The 23,378-nt window shown below is 43.0% G+C and overlaps 1 protein-coding gene across 1 annotated transcript in view; it reads left to right on the top strand.

The window, feature by feature from the left end:
• The window catches only part of ZNF618 (zinc finger protein 618), a 226,180-nt gene that overhangs the window by 119,841 nt on the left and 82,961 nt on the right, over positions 1-23,378 (top strand). The window contains exon 2 of the mRNA XM_006890719.1: positions 22,176-22,219. Coding sequence (XP_006890781.1) covers positions 22,176-22,219 — 44 coding nt within the window. The remainder of the gene's footprint in view (positions 1-22,175; positions 22,220-23,378) is intronic.

Genomic DNA, 23,378 nt, shown 5'->3' with positions numbered 1-23,378 from the left:
GCTGCATAAATGAGAAATCATTTTAATAAATGACAGTGATTTATAGCTAGTTCTGGTGGTCTATGTAGTCCATAGGGAATTTCGCTGCTGACCCAAATGTGGTGCCTCTCTGGCGTTTGGAACCCCCAGTGGCTTCCAAGGAACAAACATGGACAGTCTCCTCCTGTGTATTTTTCAGTCCTGTCCCCAAAAACTCACTGGAGGGTCAACTATGAGTCACTTCAAATTTGACAGCAATGAGAATGAGATTATAACTTGTATGTTACTGTGTGCCAGCCACCGTCTTGAGAGCTATATTAACTGAGTGTCAAAAACATAATAGCGCTTGACTACTTGCCAAAACACTGAAAGTTTTAACTTACCCAGAGACTCCTGAGAAGATGGACCTGTTGATCTACTTCCAGAAGAACATGACCTTGAAAACAATATGGAGCAGTTCTGCACACATGGGGTTGTCCAGCGTTGAAATAGAATCAGTCACATCTAGCAACCACCACTACTGTCCTCAATAGCTTGTGAGGTGGCTTCTCTTACTACCCTCGTTTTATAGATGAGAGAACAGAGGCCCAGAGTGTTCGGTGGCTTTATGTAGTATTACAGTAGTAGAGGATTTGAACCCAGATCATCTGGCTGAAGATTCTAATCTGGGAACTACGGTGCTGTATAAATCCTCCTGCACTAAACAGGTGATTTTGTATTGTCAGTACTGTCTCTGAAGATTGCAGACTCGCTACCATTTCATTCATCCAGCGTCTGTCCCCTGTGGATTTTTATCTCTATTTTTACACTGGAGGAAATGGGTTCAATAACTTGAGATACATCAGAGAGTTTACAGGTGACCTGGGTATACTTGAACCCTGGTCTCCCTGGCTCCAAATAACAGAATCAGAAGGTCTTTTTTAGAGGCTTTCGGTCCAACACTAGGTCTATTGGACAGATGAGCAGACTGAGTACTACAGGTGGCCTCTGCCAGCTGGTTAGAGGAAGGTCTGGGGACCCATGTGTGTCTCATGTAAGTATCTTGCTCATCCCTGGTGAGACATCACCATGACCTTGGGTCTGCTACTTGAGATTCATTTCCTATACTGTAACCCTTCTGAGATTGGAGGAACAGCATCTTTCCCTTATTGCATCACTTAAAAATACCTAAGGGAATGATGTAAAATACCTCATCCTGCAGTTCTGAGGTGTGACCAATTTGGAGCTCACAGTCATCTGCTTTTGTAATTTTTTTTTTCTCCATCATGAAACAAAAAAGTTTTTCTCTTTACTCCTGCCCCTATTTCCTGCTGATTTGAAGTGAATATTTATCACATATTTAATGAGTAATCTGAGTCTTGGCTTGGTGAGACTGTTCCAGGACATGGTTTATGGCTGATCTGGTTTTAACTCGCTCCAGGCAGTTTTCCCTGGAGTTTTCTGTAAAATCATAAACCTGGAGAGAGAATTTTTGTGGAATCCAGTCACATGACTTGCTCTTTTGTAAATTGAGAGATTAGCCGTGTGACTGTAAAGAACTGAGATGCCATTTCCTTTTTAAAAGAAAACAGCAGAGCAACGTTCATGCATGTAGAGACACATGTCCGCTTCTAAGGACAGGGAGAATCGCTTGCCAGGGTCACCGTGCCAGGGCTTGGAGATAGAGTTGCACTAAGTTTGAAAGTGTGGACCTGGGAGAATCTGGTTTGGAGTCTGGCAGTGTCTCTCTCGGTTGGCTCTTGCACCCTGAGAGCACCTCTGTGTCCTTGGCAGGACTATGGGCTGATGCTGCTCCTACTTCACAGGATGGATTGAGGAGATTCAGTCAGAGTATGCATATTACATAGCATTCTGAGCTCAAGAACTGGCAGAACTAGAACTAGCGCCAGAGAGGCTCGCTCCTCTGGTGTTATTAATAATATCCATGTTTGAGGCTCTTTATTGTACCACCAGAGCCCTTTTTATTTAATATAGTTCAAGTCTCATCTGGTGACTGAAAGATTGGTGGCCTGAGTCGCCATGCATGTCCTCAGAATAAATACCTGGTGATCTTTTTCTATAAAGATTGTTGTTGTTGCTGCTGTGAGGTGTCAGTCAGTTGATTTCCACTCACAGTGACTGTGAACAGCAGAGCACAAATCTTCTGTTCTTTCTCACGTGGGCTGGCGATCAGTTAAAATTGACTTGATGACATTCAAAACCAACGTACTAAATAGATGGTACAGGCTGACACTGTGTTCTTACAAGCAGCAGCTGAACTTATTCTGTCCTTGCCACAAGTTATGGAAGGAGACTCTGTTGGCGTTGTGCTGCTAACTGAAAGGTTAGCAGTTCCAATCCACCAGGTGTTCCTTGGGAGGAAGATGTGGCAGGCACTTCTATTTAGATTATATAGCCTTGTAAGTGCTGTTGGGCAGTTCTGATCTGTCCCCCAGGGTCACGATGAGTTGGAATCAACTTGATGTCAGTGGGTTGGTTTGGTTTTACATTCTATGAGGTAGTCGCTAGTATCGCTCCGTTTTACAGGGGTGGAAACTAAATGAGTCAAGAGACTTGCCCACATCCCACCAGCAGGTGGTGGGGCTGACTTTGTTGATGTCACCTCTGTCGTTGCTGGCGTCTTCCTTCATAGTTCAGCCTGGAACCTCAGGGCTTTGTTTGGTCCGTGTGTGTGTGTGTGTGTATGTGTGTTGTAATTAAGTGATGTCTAGTTGAGTGCAACTTACATGGCCCTATGAACCACAGATCCGAACCTTATCCTATCCTGTGCCATCTTCACATCTTGATACATTTAAGCCCATTGCTGCAGTCACTGTGTTAATCCATCTAATTAAGGGTCTACCTTTCTTTCACCAACTCTCTACCTTTCCAAGCATGGTACCTCTTCCCAAGGAATAGCCTCTCCTAGCAACAAGCCCAAAATATGTAAGATGAAGTTACACCCTCCTTGTCTCCAAGAAGTACTGTGACTAATTTTTCTAAGACATACAGGTTGTATTTTGGGGGTTTCCCCCATTATTTTCAAGTCTTAATTGTTAAAAATTATTTTGTGATATATTCAGTGCTATTCTCCAAAACTGCAACACATAGGCATCTTTTTTTTCCTTCTGTCTAACACTGAGAAGAATGAAGATCCTAGAACCCTTAGTTAAGCTCATGCGTAACCTATACCCAGACCAAGAAGCTGTTGTCTGAACAGAACAAGGGAACTCTGCATGGTTTAAAATCATTAAATGTATACCTTGGAATTATATCCCTTTTTCCATACCTATTCATTCTGTATACTGAGTAAATTATCTGTGAAGGTGGGCTCTGTGAAGAGAAGTGTGACAACAGGATTGGAGAAAGACTGATCCATAACCTGCACTATGCATATAACACAACTGCTTACTGAAAGTGAGGAGAACTTGAAACATTTATTGCAGAAGATCAAAGACTACAGCCTTCAATATGGATTGCTTCTCAACATCAGGAAGGCAAACATGCTCACCACTGGACCAATAGACACATCATGACAGATAGAGAAAAGGTGGAAATTATCAATGACGACATCTTGCTTGGATTATGGCATCAATACTCTTGGTACCTTCAGTCAGGAGATGAGGAAACATACTGTGTTGGGCAAGTCCTCTGTCAGGGATCTCTCCAAATTATTGAGGAGCAGTGATGTCACTGAATGTGTATAGTATCGTGTACAGTACTGTAGTATAGTGTACGTATCTTGAGTTTTCAGAAGCTGTAAATCTCACAGGAGGTGATTGTTTATCTTTTTCCTGTGGAGCAGGTGTGGATTCAAAACATGTATAAAAAGAACAAAAGCCACACAGAGCAGCCATATCTGACCTCCAGCAACTCCGCAAAGGGAAACTAGCCCCATCAACAAGATCAGCAAAAACCAAATTCCCACAAGGTCAGGCATGTCCCCTGCACTCCTGCACATCTTGCTACACTCATCCTTACACTAATCTTACTACTTTACTGGGCCCAGAATCTGATGTGATTGCTCACAGACCACACAGAACCATATTAAGGAAGTCAAAAGGCTGTATAATTCAGATTAGTAGCAGAATATAATCATTTAGCGAGGATGGCTTCTGAAATGTGCTGGCATGTTCCTCAGCCTTGAGTCTCACAGCTTTAGGCCAGTGTTACAGAGTTCTTAGTCCTGCCCATTATGGCTTAACCTCCTTCCCTTAGCACCCAGTTGTCCAGCAAACTTGGGCAAAGACTTCTAGTTCTGATTTGATGCGATAGCAGTCCCTAGGTCCACTCCTCATGTCGGGTCTCTGGTTGTCTGCTGTGGCTCCTGCGGCTCCTACTCCCATAGGCTTGGAGTTTGACTGTCTCAAGAAACTCTTGCCCCAAAGCACAGGGTGCATTCTCTTGCATCGTGTAGTGGTGAGGATCTTCCATTCAGCTGCTGGATCTGCTCATTTTATTGGCAAGATCAGCTAATCCCCTTATGGATTGGTAGGCCTAGCTAATCCCATGGTGGAAAGATTAACACACTCTATTTGCATATTCCTGCCCACCCGTGTCAAAGGCTAAGTCAAATGGCTAGGGAAGTCAATTTGAACCGTAAATCCTTAGTAATACAGTATACCACTGTGTTGGTAAGTGCCAACACGTTAGACCACCAGAAGTCTATAAACTGATAACACACTAGGTGTATTTTTTAAACATATTTTTTTAAAATTTTATTTTGTTAGTTTTAATGAACATTTACAGAGATTTTGGATTTCCATTCATTCATTATTGCATCAACATAAAATTTTATAAGGTGTTTGGTAAAGATTCACCAGCAAGTGAGGTTCTCTTTTATGTGACAGTTTCCACACTCATAGTTCAGCGACATTAGTTGAATTTGTCATGTGTCAGCATTCTCTTTGTATGCAGTTTGTTCCCTTTCCAATATTCCAGCTTTCCTGCTCTCTTAGCTTCTCATCTTTGTTTTTCTTTTGTTCTCATTCTAATAGCTATGTGGTGAGACACTGATCTTACATATATTACCTGTAAGATTATTTGGGGAGCTTTGGTGGGGAGTCTGTCGAGTATTGTGCTTCCAGCTCAAAGGCCATACCTCTCCGGTAGTGTGAATCCATCAGTCCCTCCTTGGGAGAAAGACGGGCAGTCTCCTTCTATATCATTTACAGCCTTGGAAACTGTAGAGTTGGAGGCTAGAGTGTCAACTATGATTTGCTTTGGATTCAGTAGCAATGAGGAAGAGGAGAAGAGAGAAAAGGAGTAGGCTAACAGTAGTATTGTTATTAAGTGCTTCCAGTCGACTGTGACTATTAGTGCCCATGACTCTCTGAACTCTGCCCTACCCCGCATCATCTTGACCAGTTGTGATTTGCTTCGTCCCACTGTTAGAGTCACTGACTGTGTCAGTCCACCTAGTTGAAGGTCTTACTCTTTTTTTGACTCTGTCTTCCCTAGCGTGATTTCTTTTTCCAAGGACGAGTTTTATCCCTGTGATAAAATACGCCCAAAGGATGTGAGACTCAAGAAACTCTTGAGTCTTCACCATCCTTGCTTCTGTGGAGTGCCCTGGGTGCTCTTCCTCCAAGACAGATCTGTTTGTTCTTTTGGCATTCAGTGCCATATTCAGTACTCTTTGCCGATTCTATGATTCAAAGGCATCAGTTTTTGTTTGATCTTCACTATACATTGTCCAACACACAGATGTGTACAAAGCAGTTGAAAATACCATGCCTTGGATCAGGCATACTTTGTTGTGGTGGTGTTGTTGTTGTTATGTCCTATTGAGTTGCCTGTGACTCATAGTGACCCTATGTACAACAGCTCTGAAGCCTGCCCTGTCCTGAGCCAGTCTCTCTGACTCCAACACACCTACCCCTAATGCCTTAGTTACTGTATCAGTCCATCTCATCCAGGGTCTTCCTCTCTTGCACTGTCCCTCCATCATTCCAAGCATGATGTCTTTATCCAAGAACAAAATATGACCACATGCCCAAAGTATGTGAGACGGAGCTTCAAAATGTCAGCCTCCAAGGAAAAACTTGGTTATACCCTCTCCAAGACAGACTTGTTTTCTTGGGGGTCTGTGGTATGTTCAAGACTCTTCTCCAGCACCACAGCTCAAAGGCATCAGTTCTTCTTCTGTCATCCTTAGTCATGTCCAGCTCTCTGATGCATAGCTTCAGAGATCCAGATGGCCTGGATCAGGCGAATCTTAGTCTCTGGGCTGACCTTGTTATTGTTTAAACTAGTATCCATGCTCTATAGCACTTTGTAGAGGTGGTGGTACTTGTTGCTGTTGTTATTAAGTGTTATCAGTTGACATTCAACTCATAGCATCTCTGTGATCTGAGCCCTGCCCTATCCTGTGCCATCCTCATCTCTGACATACTAAGGCCCACTGGTAAAGTCACTGTGTGAATCCATCACATTGAGGGTCTTCCTCTCCTTTGTTAACTCTCTACCTTTCCAAGCATGATGTCCTTTTCCACAGATTGGCCCCTCCTAACAATATACTCACAGCATGTTAAATGAATTCTTGCTTCCAAGGTGTATCATGGCTGCACCTTTTCCAAGACATGCCTGTATGTCTTTTTGGCAGTCCTTTTGGCACTCTTCTCCAAAACTACAACTCAAAGGTGTCAATTCTTCTTCTGTAGCCCTTATTCATTGTTCAACTTTCAGATGCAAAGATCTGGATCAAGTGCATCTTAGTCATCAATCTGATGTCGTTGCCCTTCCTTCCTTTGAAGCGGTCCCTGAAAGCAGATTTCCCCAATGCAATTTATTTTTTCTATTTTCTGCTGCTTGTGCCAAAGGTGTGGATCCAATCAACATGAAAACATTGAAAGTTTCTCTCTTCTCCATCTATCCTGTAGTAGCAGTGTCCTTTACCTTGTATATCATTCTACTATTGCACTAAAAAGTAAGTTCAGGATAGGCTTGTTCTAGGTTTAATGAGCTTCTCAGGGTTATAGTCTCTTCTCTGCTGTTCCAGTCTGTTTGGCTTTTTTCCCATTTATATTTTGCTGTATATTTTTCTCCCACCCTCTCTGAGACCAGCTGTTTTGATCCCAGTTAGAACAGTATGTGATCATGACTGGACACACATGTAGTTCTTCTGGTCTCAGGGTAGATGAGGCTATGTATCACCATAGGCTTGTGTTTTCTCTCTGCTTTCAGTTACCTTCTTCTTGTTTTGATTCTGGTGACTCCACAGCACCTAACAACAACAACAACCACCACCACAACCCCCGTGAATGCCCATTGTTTAGGTACACTATTATAACAAGCAATCCAGTCTCCTGGCTGTGTCACAGACACCTTACGCTTGTATAGTTCAACCCAGTTATGATATGAGAGTTAAAAAGATCATAGCTAGAGTAGCTATATTAAATAACTAATTGTACCACCAGGGTCTCCTCTTTTGGCTGACCCTCTTCTTTTCTAAGCTCGATAATCTTCTCTTGGAATCCCAAGAGGCCTTTATTGTTGACATGTGAGACAAAGTCTTACCATCCAGGCTTTTAAGAAACATTCTGGCTGTGTGTCTCCCACTGTAGATTTGTTTGTTCTCTTGCAGTACTGCCTGTTTAATATTCTGCTCCAATGGTACAGTTCAAAGGCATCATTTCTTCTTTGGTCTTCCTTATCCATGGTCCATCTTTCACATTCATTTGAAATGATGGAAAATACTGTGTGTTGGGTTAATCACACTCATCCTCAAAGTGATATCACTTGATTGTTAGGACTTTGGTGAGGTTCTTTGCGGTAGATTTGCCTACCCAACGCAGTACGGCAGCTTGAGTGCCATTTCCATGGGCATTGATTGGCTGCTCTTGGTCTGCTCATGAGGCTTTGTTTTCTTTTATATGAAGATACAGTCCATACAGAAGGTTCTAGCCTCTGATCCCCATCAGTAATGCTTCCAGACTTCATTTTCATAGTCTTTTCAGTTGCTTCCTATGCATATGAAAATTCCACAGTGAATAAGACCAAAAAAAGAATGAATAATCAGTGCCTTTGAATTGTAATGTTGGGGAAGAGTACTGAATATCTCACAGACTGCCAAACGAACAAACAAGTCTGTCTTGGAGGAAGTATGACGAGAGGCAAAAATGGTGAAACTTCATCTCACCTATTTGGGGCATGTTATCAAGAAAGATCAGTCCTTGGAAAAGAATATCATTCTGGAAAAGGCAGAGAGGGTCAGACAAAAAGAGGAACATTTTTAATGAGACAGATTGACACAATAACTATGACAATGGGTTTAAGCATATCAGAGATTATGAGGATGGGAGAGTTTAGGTCAAGGATCAGATCTGTTGTTCATAGGAGAGCTGTGAATCATAGTCGACTCAACGGCACCTACCAACAACAACAGCAACTGTTGTTGTAAAGTGTATTCCCGACCTCCTTGATAACTACCAAGGAACATCAGCCTTTCTTTATTATCTGGTCTTTTCATAAAAGACGGATCATTCAGTATCTATCCTTAAATGCTTGACTTTTTTTAACTTAGTGCTTTGCCTTCAGGCTTTTTGACAGCTGTTAACTTGGAGAGAGCCCAGGCCTGCCTCTGCCTGCTTCGGGCCTTGGCTGACCCTCCTCTGCACACTTGCATCAGTGCCCTATCCAGTTTGATAGGTGTCATTATTGGCCCCTCCCGCAACCTTTCTGAAGACCACATTCTGGCCAAAATATCCCCTGCCCAGTGCCCCTCATGTTGGGTGGAAGATAACGAAGGACCTCCGTGTGCTATCTCTGTAGCTCTTCTGTAAATCTAAGATTATTTTAGTATACAAATTTAAAACAATCATTGTACGCTTTTGAACCTGACTCCAGGAAAAACTACACAGTCTCTGATGCAGCATTGGGAACCTGGTGATCAAGCCCAGCTGGGGAAACAACCAAGGAGGTGTCCTTGTGGCACAGTGGTTAAAGCACCCATTTACTAACGGAAAGATCAGCAGTTTGAACCCACCAGCTACTCAATAAGAAACTATGGCAGTCAACTTTTCTGCCTTGGAAATAATTACAGTTCTATGCTGTTGTATAGGATCACTGTGATTTGTGATTGACTTGACAGTGAGGGGTTTTAGCAAGCAGGAAATATTTTTGGACCCCTTTAAATGTATGATGAGACAGTAGGTTCCTGGTATAGAGGCAACTGGCACTCGGTGATGGAAAGAAGTCTTGTGGTAGGGATGGACAGTCTAGCTCTCCTGCTCCAAGATCAACCTTCTCCTCCCCCCCCTTTTGGAGCCTTGACTCAGGCCCCAGCGGTGAGGTGGATGCGTTAGTACTTCAGTCCCTCCTACCTGCCATGGCCTGTGCTGGACTCGAGGAGTGCATGGCGGAGGCCAGAGTGCACAGGCGAGCATACTGACCTCTCAATGGCCGCTGCAGCATAAAACTAAACCAAAACCCAAGCCCATTGGTTCTGACTCATAAGGACCCTGTAGAAGAAAGCACAACCCAGAACAGTCCTATAGGGTTTTCGACTTTGTGATTTTTAAGGAAGTAGACTGCCACATCTCTCTCCTGTCAAGCGAGCTCGTGGGTTCCAACCACCAACCGTTCAGTTAGCAACAGCCTAATGCTTAACCTCTGTAGCACCAGGGTTGTTGTTTATTTTTTATTTAACTAAACCCATCATACTTTTATTTAGCAACTAACACATGCCAGATCTGGGTTCATGTTCATGCTTTCATACAGTGTTTTATTTGTCATTCTCAGGAGTTGTCACTCCTGAAGCCTCCATGCTTTCTATGATATCTTTATCTCTTCCTTGAGAGATTAGGGTCCTCCGTGCTGGACTACCAGGATCCAGACTCTATGCTGCAGCTGGATTCTGCTTTCTAGGAGCACATGCCTTCTGGAACTGCCCCTAAGTGTTTGGTAAAATGCCTTTTGCCTGGTCCACCAAACAAAGCAAAATTCATTTGCCATCAAGTAAGTTCTCACTCTTGGCAACTCTACATGTGCACAGTTTATGGCACCGTATGCTTTCAAAACTGTAACCTTTCAAATGCGATTGCCAGGCCTTTCTTATGGAGGTATCTCTAGATCGCTTCTACCCTCTACTTTTCTTGCTACTGCAAGGAATACTAATATGTCCATCACAAAGTAGGCGATTCATATGTAGCATTTAGCTGAATGAAGAAAGAACCGTGTTGAATTCTTTTTGGTATCTCTCTTTTGCATAGTCTTACTCAGAATCACAGATCTAGTATTAACCTTAGTAGAACTGAGTCATAGTTGATCCTCCAATGAATTTCCAAGGCTGTAAATCACATGGGAAGAGGCTGCCTGTCTTTTCCCTAAAGATCCTTTGGTGGATTTGAACAGCCAGAGAGGTGCACCTTATAAACTCAGCTCCCTTAAATATTTATGAAAAATTGGAGTCTGAGTTCAAATATTTTAAAGTAGGTTCTTCTCTGGCAATCTCTACCTACTTGTCGAGCTCAGAACCCAGGTTCCGAATAGGTGGCTTTGAGCCAGTCATATTCAGTTGGGAAGGAAAACACAAAATTAAGAACCAGGAACTAAACATCTTCAGCAATATTTTGCTCTCATATGAAATTAATGATATTGCTTGAAAATGTATACATTCTGTTGAATCACCTTTCTTGTGAACTGGAACAAATACTGGAACTGGCTCTTTCAGTCAGCCAGCCAGGTAGATGTCTTCCAAATTTCCTGGCACAGACTGATGAGTATATCTAGGGCTGCATCTGTTAGTTGAAACATGTCAATTGGTATTTCATTGATTCCTTGGGCCTTGTTTTTTTGCCACTACCTACAGTGCAGCTTAAACTTCTTTCATCACCATTGGCTCATATTCATAGAGTGTCAGCCAGTAAACAATACACAGTGTATTCCCTGCATCTTCTTTTGATGCTTCCTGGATTATTCAAGATTTTGCCCATAGCATCTCTCAGTTTTGCAACTTGAGGCTTCAGTTTATTTTTCTGTTCTTTTAATTTGAGAAATGCTGAGTGAGTTTTTCCCTTTTTATGCTCCAGTTCCAGCTCTCAACACACTGTTATAGTATTTTACTTTGTCTTCTCGAGCTGCCCTTTGAAATCTTCTGTTCAGCTTTTTTATTTTAGCATTTCTTCCCTTTGTTTTGGCATCTCAGCACTCCAGTGCAATTTCTGACATTCATTTTGGGTTTTTATTTCTTTTCTTCTCTGTCTTTGTAATAATCTCTTATTCTCTTCATTGATGATATCCTTGATGTCACCCCACAACTCATCTAGTTTTTGATCATTGGTGTCCAGTGCCTCAACATGTTTTTAAAAATAGGTTAAAATTGATTTAGAAGAGGCCATGGTATCAGGAATATCATTGCTGGTGTCAGATGGATCCTGGCTGAAAGCAGAGAATACCAGAAGAATATTTATTTGGGCTTTGTTGACTATGCAGAAGCATTTGATTATGTGGAGCATAACCGATTTTGGCTAACATTGAGAAGAACGAGAATCCCAGAACATTTAGTTGTTCTCATGTGAAATGTCAATTAGGAGGCTGCTGTTGAATAGAGATTTTAAACACTACATTGTTTAAAATTAGGAAAGATATGTGTCAGGGTTATATCCTTTCCCCATACCAATTCAATCAGTATACTGAGCATATCATTTGAGAAACTGGACTCTTTGGAAAAGAATGTGGCATCAATTTCAGAAGAAAACTCATCAGCATCCTGTGTTATGAAGCACAACCTTGCTTGCTGAAAGTGAGTTAGGACTACTAAATCTCAACATCAAGAAAACAAAAATCCCACTGCTGGACAGAAGACAACATCGTAATAGGTGGAGAAAAGATTGAAACTTGTCAACCACTTCATCTTACTTTGATCCACAGTCAGCATACTTGGTACCATCAGTTAGGAGATCTAGAGATGCATTGCATTGGGAAAATCTGTGCTCAGGGACCTCTCCAAATTAATGAGGAGCAGTGATGTCAGTTTGAGGACTAACGTGCACCTGATACAGGCCATGGTCTTTTCCATCACTTGCTGTGCATCTGAGAACTGGACAAGGAGGACAAGAAGAATTAATGCCTTTGAACTGTGGTGTTGGAAAAGAGTACTGAATAGCCCATGGACTGCCCAAAGAACAAACAGATATGTCTTAGAGAAAGTGCAGCCACTGTTCTCCTTGGAGACAAGGAAAGAACTTCATCTCACATATTTTCAGCATTTTGTTAGGGGAAACTATTTCTCGGAGAGGGACATCCTGCCTGGAAAGGTGGAGGGTCAGCTAAAGACAGACGGACCTTCAGCCAGATGCGTTGGCATAGTGGCTGCTGTGGTAGACTCAAGTATGTCAGAAATAATGAGGATGATATAGATAGGAAAGGGTTCAGATAGGGTTGCTGTGAGTCATACTCAACTCGACAGCACCGAACAACAACTACAATAAATGCTGGAAATACATCACTGAATATTATCTGAATGACAATGTCTAGTTAGAGCATTTATAACATATTTTGGTTCTTGAGAATGGAATTCTCTCTGTACAGGGAAAGTTGTCCTTCATTGGCATGGTCATCCTTGATAGAGATTTTTCACAAACATGTGGTAGAAAACAGTGAGGCTGACCTTTGCTTCAGTTGGTGGCTGATAGTTAAGTAGGATAATGATTCATCCACATTATATGGATTCATACTTGGTTTGTTGGACCTAGAGAAGAAAGACCATGCATATAGAAGAAGGTCCATGGACTCAGATCAAGGAAACATACAGAACCTTGCTTGGCCAAGGCCTCAAACAACTTTGTGACCTTGAGCACATCACGTGACTTCTTTGAGTGCTTCTTTGTGGGAAGGGTCATTTAAATAGCAGTGTCTCCTTTTCAGGATTGTTGGGAGACTCTAATGTAGGGTAATAGATTATTACACAGTTCATGCCAATAATTAACATTCTCATGTGCAAAAGTTATGGAATTCCATTATTTTTTGGTACTGAGTGTGGTGTTAAGGGTTAATTATTCAAAATAGCTTTCCTAGCTATTCACTTAGACTTTGCCACTTGCAAATAAGGTGTATTAGTTAATTCGCCTGGAGATTGGCTAAGTCTTGCCATTTAATTGCGTAGATTCAATGGTAAAAGTTGGGAATCTCAACACCATCAAGGAAAAAGAAATAGCATAGGCCCTTCAGGGACAGAAATCCCTGCATTCCTAGACCAGGAATCTGCATAAGAGCAGTGGAAACCTCCATGGAGAACCAGAGACCAGTAGGAGACAGGACTGATTTAAGACTGCCACCCCACAGAGCTAGAACCAGGGGTTTTTGCTCAAGCTTGCTGGAGGACTGTAGATGGCATTACTGGCAGGACTAAGGGAACTTTCTAAGACGGGCCCAAGACATGAGGCTGCAGGTCAAAGGGCCCGGGACCATGCTTCAGAAGCAGTCTGGACTGAAGTATTGTATCCTGCTGAATTATATAACGGGTTAACTTCCCTAGTAAACCTCAAAACCATGAGTATGATTCTGTAAAATCTATGTAGTCATTGCAATGAATTTCAGATCCAATAAAGCAGTTAGTAAGATTGCTTTTGGAATTAGTAGAAGTAGATGCAGGAGGGACAATCAGAGACCATGACCTTACATGATTTAGTTTTGTGCGGTTGATGTTGATGGACATAGTTCCTCTTTGTGGAGTTAGCGGAGGTCAGACTCAGCAGTCCCCATGCCATCTGCACCCTTTTTACAGTAAGCCACTTATTTTTGGAACCTTTCTTCACTTTCTCACACCCCACATCCTGCTCATCAATAAATCCTTCATGTTCTGCGCTTGCATCCATTCCAAATCCAAGTCCTTTATACCCGTTTCACTCTCAGCACCCTGCTCTAACTACCATCATCATTTGTCTGGAATACTGCAGTAACGCCTCCAGCTTCTCCATCTTTGCCTCTACTCTGCTTTCAATATAGCAAATGATCTATTTAAAGTGGAAGTCAAATCATGCCACTTTGTCCCAACCTTGTTATTGACTATGCAGACTAAAAGCCCTGCCTGCTCTGCCCTCCAGTATTTCTGCTTCTCTTCACTTCCGCCTTTCTAGCCATGCTTAGCCTCATGCAGCTCCTATAACACCCTAGATACTCTCATATCCTGGAGCCTTTGAACTGGCCATTCACTCACTCATCTTTGAACTCCCTTCCTCAGACACCGACTACTGCATCACTTTCCAGTATTTGCCCAAGGATGCCCTCCTAAACCTTTAAGTTGCAATTTGAGGTTTCTCCTTGCCCCCAGTATTCTCAAACTATTGCTATTATTTACCCAACCGCACTGATACCATTCCCTCTTTTATTTTCCTTATTTGTTACACTTACTGGTGTCCCCTCACTTGAATCCAGCATCTATGACATCTGGGAGATAGCCCAGAACAAGTTCTGGCATACAGAAGGAGCTCAGTAAATACTTGTTGGGCAAGCGACTGTCTTCCTTTCTTCAGAATGGTGACTTGCATTTCAATGGAAAAGACAAAGTTACAAATTAAATATGGAAATCTGCTTATTGTTGGAAAGGAAAGAATTCAGTAAATGAGGCTCAAGTCTTTTGGGCCTCCTGAATCCAAAGGTGGTGCCTGTCTAGTGGTTCAGATCCACCAGCAACTCCACAATAGTTGAACTAGGCAATCTCTTCCCATGCTATATACAGCCAATGTAAGTGGCTCTGAGTTCTGACTTGACAATGTAGCATCACCTTCTATCACATCCTCGGGTTCTGGCCGGTGCTTATTGAGGCCTCCACATCGAGTACACTTGGTTCTGCCTCTAACTGAGGGGGCTGGTGCTGAGCACTTCCTTGCAACAGCAGTTGTACCAGTTGGTAATTTAAAATAGCATTTTTATATAAAACATATAAACACGTTATGGAATAGAACGTAACATTCACGTGGATTGGTAACAGTTGAAAGGTATTTGATGGTGCAGAGAACTTCCTTTCCCCCCTCCTCCCCAGGTCACAGTCCTGCTTCCGAAACTTCCATAAGGATAGAGAGAATCACAAGAAGTGATTGCAGTTGTTCACCAGTGGATTTGAGGTGGTTCTTCCCAGAGCCTAACGTAGTGCCGACTGGTTGGAGGTTTTCAGGGAATATCTGTTGAATGAGTGAAGGAGTAATTGATGATCTGCAGTTAATGGTTATTTTTTTCAATCCAAGCATAATTGCCACTGCAGTCTATCATTTGTCTGAGCAACTTCATCATCAGTATTTCTTCTTCAGTAATGACAAAAGTGCAGAAATTCAGATATATTTGCTAATACTTGCCCAGGGCCAGATACCGACCTGGGTGTGGTGTATGTGGGGTGTGGTCTTTGTTTAGGAGGAGGGAGACCAGCACCCCAGAACTCTGGCCCTGGCCACACAGAAGTGGGGAAAGGCGAGGGTGGTGGTGTGTTTGCAGGTTGGGAGAACAATGAGCAGGAATAGAGGAAATCTTGTGTGGGTGTAGGGAGGACAAGGGGAGAGAAAGAGCACTGATGTCTCCGGAGAGGAGACAATTCTTGAGTTTCGCCTTCTGTGATGAGGTTAGGGTGGGGGATGGAGAAGGCAAGGTACCCTAGTTACAGTCTCACAGAAACGTACAGCCCCGGCTCTGCCCTGGGTTTGGCTGGCTGGTGCACCATGTTGGAGATACCACTTCCAAGATGGTGCCCCTCCACCCCCGCTGAGCTCAGGCGCTGTGCAGCCCTCACATTTGCGGTACCACCTCAGCCTTCCTCGGCGTCTGGCACTGCTCTTACTGCAGAACGGCATTTCATTCTTCGAGTTCAGGCAGCCAGGACCCAAGGAGCTGTTTTTCCTCCATTGTGCAAGCATGACAAATCATTAATTTTTGATTGATTTGCTTAGAATTATGGGCGCCCCAGCATTCTTTCCGCCGCTGAACAGCTGTATAACAAATGAATATATCAGTGTGCACAAAAGATTGGAGATCTAAGAGAAGCAATTACATTGGCCACCCTCCCCCATCCTCACCCCTTCCCGGGCAATGAAGGGAGGAAATTTTTACCAGAAATTCCTCAAGTGGCTTGGGGTGGGGGGTGGGAAATCCTTTTTGTAATTGAATTAAATCTTTTTATCTCTTCATCTTTTGCAGCAGATTTCCAAACACACACCAGTTCCCCATATGCTGGGTCTCCATCTATCCAGGCAGAATCTTTAATAATGAAATTTCAACTTGTGAATTAAAAACCAAAATGGAAAAAAAGAGAGAGAGAAAGAAAGAAAAAACAAATTTTACCCCCTCCTTTTTTTTTTTTTTTGGTTGCTGCTATTCCTTTAAGATTTTGGAGCTGTACCAGTGCACTAAATGTGACCTCCATAACTTTTAAATTAAGAATTTATGCTGGCTTGAAATTTATGAAATATTTCAGCATGAAAGAAAGCCTTTTTCCCTCAGGAAAATTGAGCAATAAATCACAGCACTGTGGATTTACTGCCCTAGAGCCAGCGAGAGATAGGATATTTTTTTTTTTTGCTTCATTCTGGAAAAAAAAAAATGTAATCATATAAGACAGCTTAGCTGCTATCCTCCCACTCTCTAGAATTTTTAATTTCAGCTGTTTCTGCTTGGATTTATTTCCAATATTCCTGCTCGGCTTTTCAATTTCCTCAGTTATTAAATTTTAATTCAGTGCATTAGCATTTAAATTAAAAAAGGGTTTATTTTATCGAAATCATTGGCCAGCCCCCATCCCGTAGCACACGAATTGCCTGTTTCTGGCATTTGCACAAAATGTGAAATGCAGCTAATGTCTTACAACTTACATTTGCACAAATTTAGAAATAAAATTTCTGGGTTTGGAATAATATTTTCTTTCCAAGAAAGCCCTTAATAAGAGAATGGAAAAGAACAACTTAACATTCATTTGGGAGGGGAGAGAAGGGTTGAATGAAGCAAAAAATAGCTTTGCCCAGGTCTTGAAGAGACACTGACATATAAGGAATGAATGAGGCTGGGAAGGGTGGGCAGGTACCATCATGGGGAGGTGGGGGGCTTGGATAAAGACCACAACCACACAAGAAGGAGAAGGAAGGTCTTTCATGGGCTCAGTCTCCACCCTCATTTGTCATAGACAGGTCTGCCTGTGGTTGGGTTGGCTCATCACAAGTAACAGAGGTTCAAGGGAAGCAGGAAAAGGGTTTGATTTGGCCCCCTACCTTGTGACCCCACCCTATTTTTACCTATGGAAAATCTCAGGTCCAGGGAAAGGAAAAAGCTAGTCTGTGGTTCACAAGGATACCCAAACAGAACCTGGTCAAGAACCTACATCCTTGAGGAGAAGATAGTCCAATGTCAGAGTTGGTTCTCCAATTACAATAGCTAGCATTCTTGAACAATTACTGCATATATACTTTGGGTCCATTATTGTATTTCATGACATTCTTACTGACTCCACTGGAGAAGTTCTCATGTCTGTGGTGGTTTGCTGGACACCCAATGAGATGCTGAGTTGATAGCATTAGATTCTGTTCAGATCCTGAAGCATGCTAAGAAGACGTGTGGTCCAGTCCAGATCAGCTCTGCTGTTCCTTTGTTGTGTAATCTTATTCAAGTCTTTTTTTTGTGTGTGTGTGAGTGCCTCAGTTTCCTTGGTCCAATAAGTAGTGACCTTCATAATTGTATTGGTTTGTTCATAAATCAATTATTGCTCCTGCACCGATGCATAGTACTTTTTACTCATTTTCCTTTTTATTTTGTTATCGTGCACATTCTGCGAGATATAGGCCTATTCTTACTTACCTTTTGCAGATGAGGAAAATTGTTTTCTCCCAGCTGTGCACCCCTCATTGCAAGCACCATATCACACATAATCACAGCACCCATTTAGATACCTGACCCTTGAGAGGCAGATACCCTGCCTAAATTCACAGAGCTAGAAAATGGAAAAGGCAAGACTTGAACTCCACACCTTTGCTTTTACAGTTCAGTTCAAATTGAGAAACAGATTGTGTTACAGTGGGTAATGGTGTAGTGGAAGATAAGTTGGTCATATGAAATTGGTGCATCAGAAGTGTGACCTAATTCATGTAGAAGGGATCGCCTTAATGTATTTGTGAGGATGTTAAAAATAGCCTGGGACCATATAAATCTCTGCAACTGAGAGTCGATGCTGTCCGCACTGTGACCTCAGCTGCAGACCCATCCTCTGTCATTATTGTAGGACTAGCCTTGCTTTTACCTACACCTCTTCCAGGCCTAAGTGCTGTGATCAGGATTTTTGTGAAATTGACACCTGCAGGCGTGCACATCTCTTATTCAATCTGCTATCCAGACAACTTGTCTCCCTGGCTTTTCCATATCTGCTGACAAATGGACCGGGCCTTTCACACCTAGCCATAGTAGCCCTCCTTCTATTGTGCCACCACCTATTTCACCTGTGTTATGGAGGTGACGCAACCTTGCTTGCTGAAAGTGAGGAGGACTTGAAGTACTTGTTGCAGAAGATCAAAGAATGCAGCCTTCAATATGGATTGCATCTCAATGTCAAGAAGACAAAGATTCTTACCACCTGGACGAATAGACAACATCCTGATAAATGGAGAGAAGATCAAAATAGTCAACAACTTCATCTTACTTGGATCCACAATTAACACGCTTGGTACCAGCCATCAGGAAGTCAGGAGACATATTGCACTGGGAAAATCTACAGTTAGCGATGTCTCCAAATTATTGAGGAGAAATGATGTCATTTTTGAGGTCTAGGGTGTATTTGATTTAGAGCATAGTCTTTCTGATCACTTGCTATGCACCTGAGAGCTGGACAATGTATAATGATGACAGAAGAGGAATTGATGCCTTTGAGCTATGTATGGTGTTGGAGAAGAGCACTGAACATCCCATGGACTGCCATAAGAACAAATATGTCTTGGAGAGGGTGCAGCAGCCAGAGTGCTCTTTGGGGGCAAAAATGATGAAATTTTGACTCACACAATTTGGCATGTTGCTAGGAGGGGCTAGTCCTTGGATGCTCAGCAAGACAGAGGTCAGAGAGGAGAGGAAGACCTTCAACCAGGTGGATTGACATTGCTGCAGTGGGCTCTAATGTGTCAGGAGGTGTGAGGATGGCCCCGGATAGGACAGGTTTCAGTTATGTTCTTCATAGGATGGCTATGGGTCATACTCAACTCGACAGCAACTAACAATAACAGCCTTGCAAAATGAGGTTTTTAGACAATTATTTGAATATGTTTAGCATTTTGTCTTTGTTCAATAAAAATGGGTAGAAAATAAAAATGAGTGTTGATACCAGCTTATGCACAAGAATCATAAAACTTCATGAAATAGAAGCAAAGGGGGAGATTATTACGGGGGCTGAGAATCTCTGTCTCCATCTGCAGCCCTGGGCAGCTTGAGCTCTCCTGGAGTTGGTCAACTCACTGTGAAATTGTCAAAGAAAAGGAAGTAAAAGACTTTCAAAATGAGTCTGGAATGCCAGGTTATGTGTGCCCAGAATTAAGTTTGGGAGGTGAGAGATCAGTTGGGATTTGACAATGTTTTTAAGCTCTGCAGGACAGAGTTCCCACCCCCTGCCATTTGTGATGTGAACATTAAAATAACTTCTGCCTACTTACTTTACATAGAAGTTTGGAGGAAAGCAAGATGTCAGAAAGAAGCTGGAAGAGAGCCGATTCTTTTGCTCCCAGTGAAACGGTCCCAGTGCATTTTCTGCTTTCTTGATTTTTTTTCCACCAAAACAATCCACCAGCATTCCATTAATTTCTCCTTCGCAAACCTCCATGTAGCATTGCTTTGTTTCCTGATTGGTCCTCCTGAATGTTGGTAGGAGATAGAACATTCTGTTGCTGAGGAAGACAGGGTTTGGAGTTCCTTAGATTTATTTGGGCTTGTAAATAACAAGAATTGTGATAAGAAGACTTCACTGCTTTTTTTTTTTTTACCTTTTTTGTCTTCACCTGAAAGGTGGGGATACAGAGGGTGGGGGAGTACTTAGTGTGAGGTTTAAACACAACGAGATATTTAATGACCACCCACTAATCCTTGATGGAAAGTTAGCCAGGGAAGTGAGTGTAGTAGCCCACGGGATCTGGCAGGTGTGCCAAGTATAAGACAAGAAGGAGTGGGCAGTGTGGAGACCTGTGTGTCACATCGCTTCTCTGCCTGCCTGTCAGTGTATGGGACTGGATGTGTTGCTGTACTATCCCATTTTGTAAAAGAAGCTGGAAATCAGACCTTTTATTAAGAAGAGAAAAAAAACAAACAAACCCCACAACAAGAACCCAACGACAACAAATCAACAAAAAACTCTTGCTTTTTTCTGTATCCATTGTTTGACTCAAAATCCTCCCTCAGGTTTTACCAGCTTTCAGCTTCTGGTAAGCACTCATTAAAAGCAGCTGCTCCTGTGTTTGTTTTATCCATTTGCTGCTGTCTGTGAGCTCTGGTGGCCTAGTGGCAAGAATCTGCTCTGCAGTCCCAAAGGCACTCGGTTTGAAGCCACCAGCTGCTCTGCGAGAGGATAGGCAGTCTCCTCCCATGTGATTAACTAACTAACTCTGAAAAACCACCAGAGGGTGATATGGGTAGGTTCCGACTCTACAGAAAAAACAACAAAAAACCAGGAATTTTAGAAGCTTTAATAGTGAAAACTTTTTCCTAATTGATAAAGTAGCAGAAGTTGGCCTGAAGGGAGATGAGGCTACGTATCATCTGCATCCTGTGTAGAATTAACTAGAGGGTCCTTGTCTGAGACAAAAGGTTTGTACCATCTGTGAACGGAAAGTTACAATCCACCACTGACTGGCTCCTTTGGAAAATGACCGGCAGTCTCCCCCCACTAAGGTTTTTAGCCTTGGAAACCCAGTGGAGCATCAGTTGAGTAGGAATAGACTTGAAGGTACATACAGTTGCAGTAAGTCAGGATTTACTTGGTCTCCTTGCAGTCTTTTTAATTTTGCTTTGGAAACCTGATGGTATAGTGGTGCAGTATCAGGCTGCAAGCTGAAAGATCAGGGAGCTCTGGTGGCCTAGAGGGGAAGAAGTTATACTGCCAACCCAAAAGCAGATGGTTCGAACCCACCAGCGGTTCCACAGGAGGAAGATGGGCAGTCTTCTCCTGTGCAGGTTACAGCCTCTGTAACGACTAACTGAAGGGTCAGCGATGTATTGGTTCCACCTCAACAGCACATAACAACAGTAACTGAAAAATTAGAGATTTAGATTCCCCAGCCAGACCACGCTTTTCGGCGGGAGAAGAGTGACAGTCTTCTCTCGTAAAGATTTACAACCTTGAAAACAGAATAGAAGATTGCTATGAGTTGCCATTGACTTGATGGCAGTGGGGTTTCGATTATTCGTATGTTTTATTACATACATCATTTTTCTTGATTACTTGTGGCCCCCAAAACCTTGCTAGGGCTGCTTCAAACTATATAGAACATATGCATATGATCTTTGTAAAGTCACGATGGCCCCAAGACTTTGGGCCTGAACCATTCTCACTATTCTCCGGTGTCTTCTTTGGTGTGCTCTCTCACGTTCTTGCCCCATCTGCTGTCTGCTCACCTCTTCACTGAGCTCCCCTGAGTGCAGGCCTAGAGTCAGAATCCCAGATATTTGTCCTTGGGTTCTCGTGCCAATTCCAGCAGGTTCTTCCTCTCCCAGGGCCTCAGTCTCTCCATCTGAACGAGAATTATATGATTTAAGAAAATTTCGTTTGGTCAGCATTATCTCCCTATCCCCCTCCCCACCTACCCAAATAAAGGAGATTAAAGGGCCGATACTCTCTTGCCTTTGCCAGCTTGTCAGGTTGGGGGACAGAATATTTTAACATAATAGGATTTCCCCCCCTCTGGTTGGTAAGAATAAATCTGCAGCTACTGTTTTATTGGAAATCCCAGCTGAAAATAAAAATGGTGCAATTCAATCCCAGATTTAGCTGGTTACTTACTTTTCACCGAGTCCCCAGGGCGCTGCGGTTGCTGGGTTTGTGTTGGCACTGGGTGTACAGCAGGATTTAAAGGGCCAAGCAGATAGCAGCGTGCCTTGATTTCCTCTTACCACTGGGGACAGACTCTTCCCACCTGAAAGAATGGGGTAGGAGGCAGGTAGCCTGCTCACCGCTCTATCCACAGGCTGGGGAGCGGCGGGAGCTTGGTGGGCTGTCGGGGTAGAATCTGTGTGTCTTTCCACTGGGCTCATGCAGATGTTTTGTGTTTTGTTTGCAGGCTGACGGAGCCAGTGCAGCTGGAAAGAGAAGCACAGCAGGCAGGTGAGCTTCCCCTCCCCAGTCCCATCCTGCCCCTCTCTCTCGGCTTCATGTCTCTTCAGTACCTCAGTCTAGTCCTCACCTTCCTCACCACCTGAAAGGATGGATTGTTCCTACATGTCCCCAGACCATCTGAGTGTTTTCTAGCACCTCTGGAACGCTTTGTGGACACCTGTGACTGGAACCTGTGGATGCTTCATTCCTGACCTGGCCATTGACTGCGCAAGTTGGGCGTAACTTAGGGCTAAAGCAGAAGAAGCTGAGCAGAAAGACCTGGCATGGATCTTGACTCCACTGCTGCATTGTAAGCTTTAAGGGGGGCTAGTCCCATCATGTTCCAGAATTCAGTGTCAGTGGGACCTCCCAGAGGCGTACAGCTCTTTGGGGGACCTTATTGGATAAGTGCGAGTTCTTCAGCTGCTCTCTGCATCAGTGTCCTTTTCTGTGCATTTGAGATAATAGTTCTTACTTCGAAAAGAGCTGTTGTGAGGATTCAGTAGGATGAGAGTTGTAATATTTGGAGGGAATATTTTAGAGATTGAACCCAAACTGGTTGCAAAACTAGTTTCAAAACCCTATCCCATACATGTACTTTGGGCATATTGTCAGGAGGTGCTTGTCTTGGAGAAGGACATTATGCTTGAAAGGGTAGATGGCCAGCACAAGAGAGGAAGACCCTAGATGACATGGATTTAACACATTTAACTGTACTGGGCAATGGGGTCAGGTATGTCGGAGATGGTAAGGTTGGCTTAGGGTACGGCAGGGTTCAGAACCGTTGTTCATAGGGTTGCTGTGAGTCTTAGTCGATGCAGCGGCACATAACAACAGTAGGAATAGAAATGAATCTTACACAGCTGCAAAGTCCAGGGAGGTGTTGGATTCAGAGCTCAGTTACATCAAGAATCAAATGACCAACTTCTGTTTCTCTCCTACCCTGTTCTCCTGTCTTCAGCGCCTTCCCTGCTATCTGTGCTTTCCTGTGTGTTGATTTTATTTAAAAAAAAAAATCTTCCACAATACTTAGCACACCTGATCCTTACTGCTAGTAAAGGCCCTTTTCCTGATAGCTCGAGCAGAAGTCCCAGAGATGATCCTGTTGGCCCAGCATGAGTCATGTGCTCATCCCCCAACCCAATCTCTCCTGCCAGGAGTATGGAGT

This window comes from Elephantulus edwardii, unplaced genomic scaffold, assembly GCF_000299155.1.
Source record: "Elephantulus edwardii isolate Elephantulus edwardi_28Jun2011 unplaced genomic scaffold, EleEdw1.0 scaffold00092, whole genome shotgun sequence".
In the NCBI taxonomy this organism is placed as follows: Eukaryota; Metazoa; Chordata; class Mammalia; order Macroscelidea; family Macroscelididae; genus Elephantulus; species Elephantulus edwardii.
This window is presented reverse-complemented; position numbering and strand designations above follow the sequence as displayed.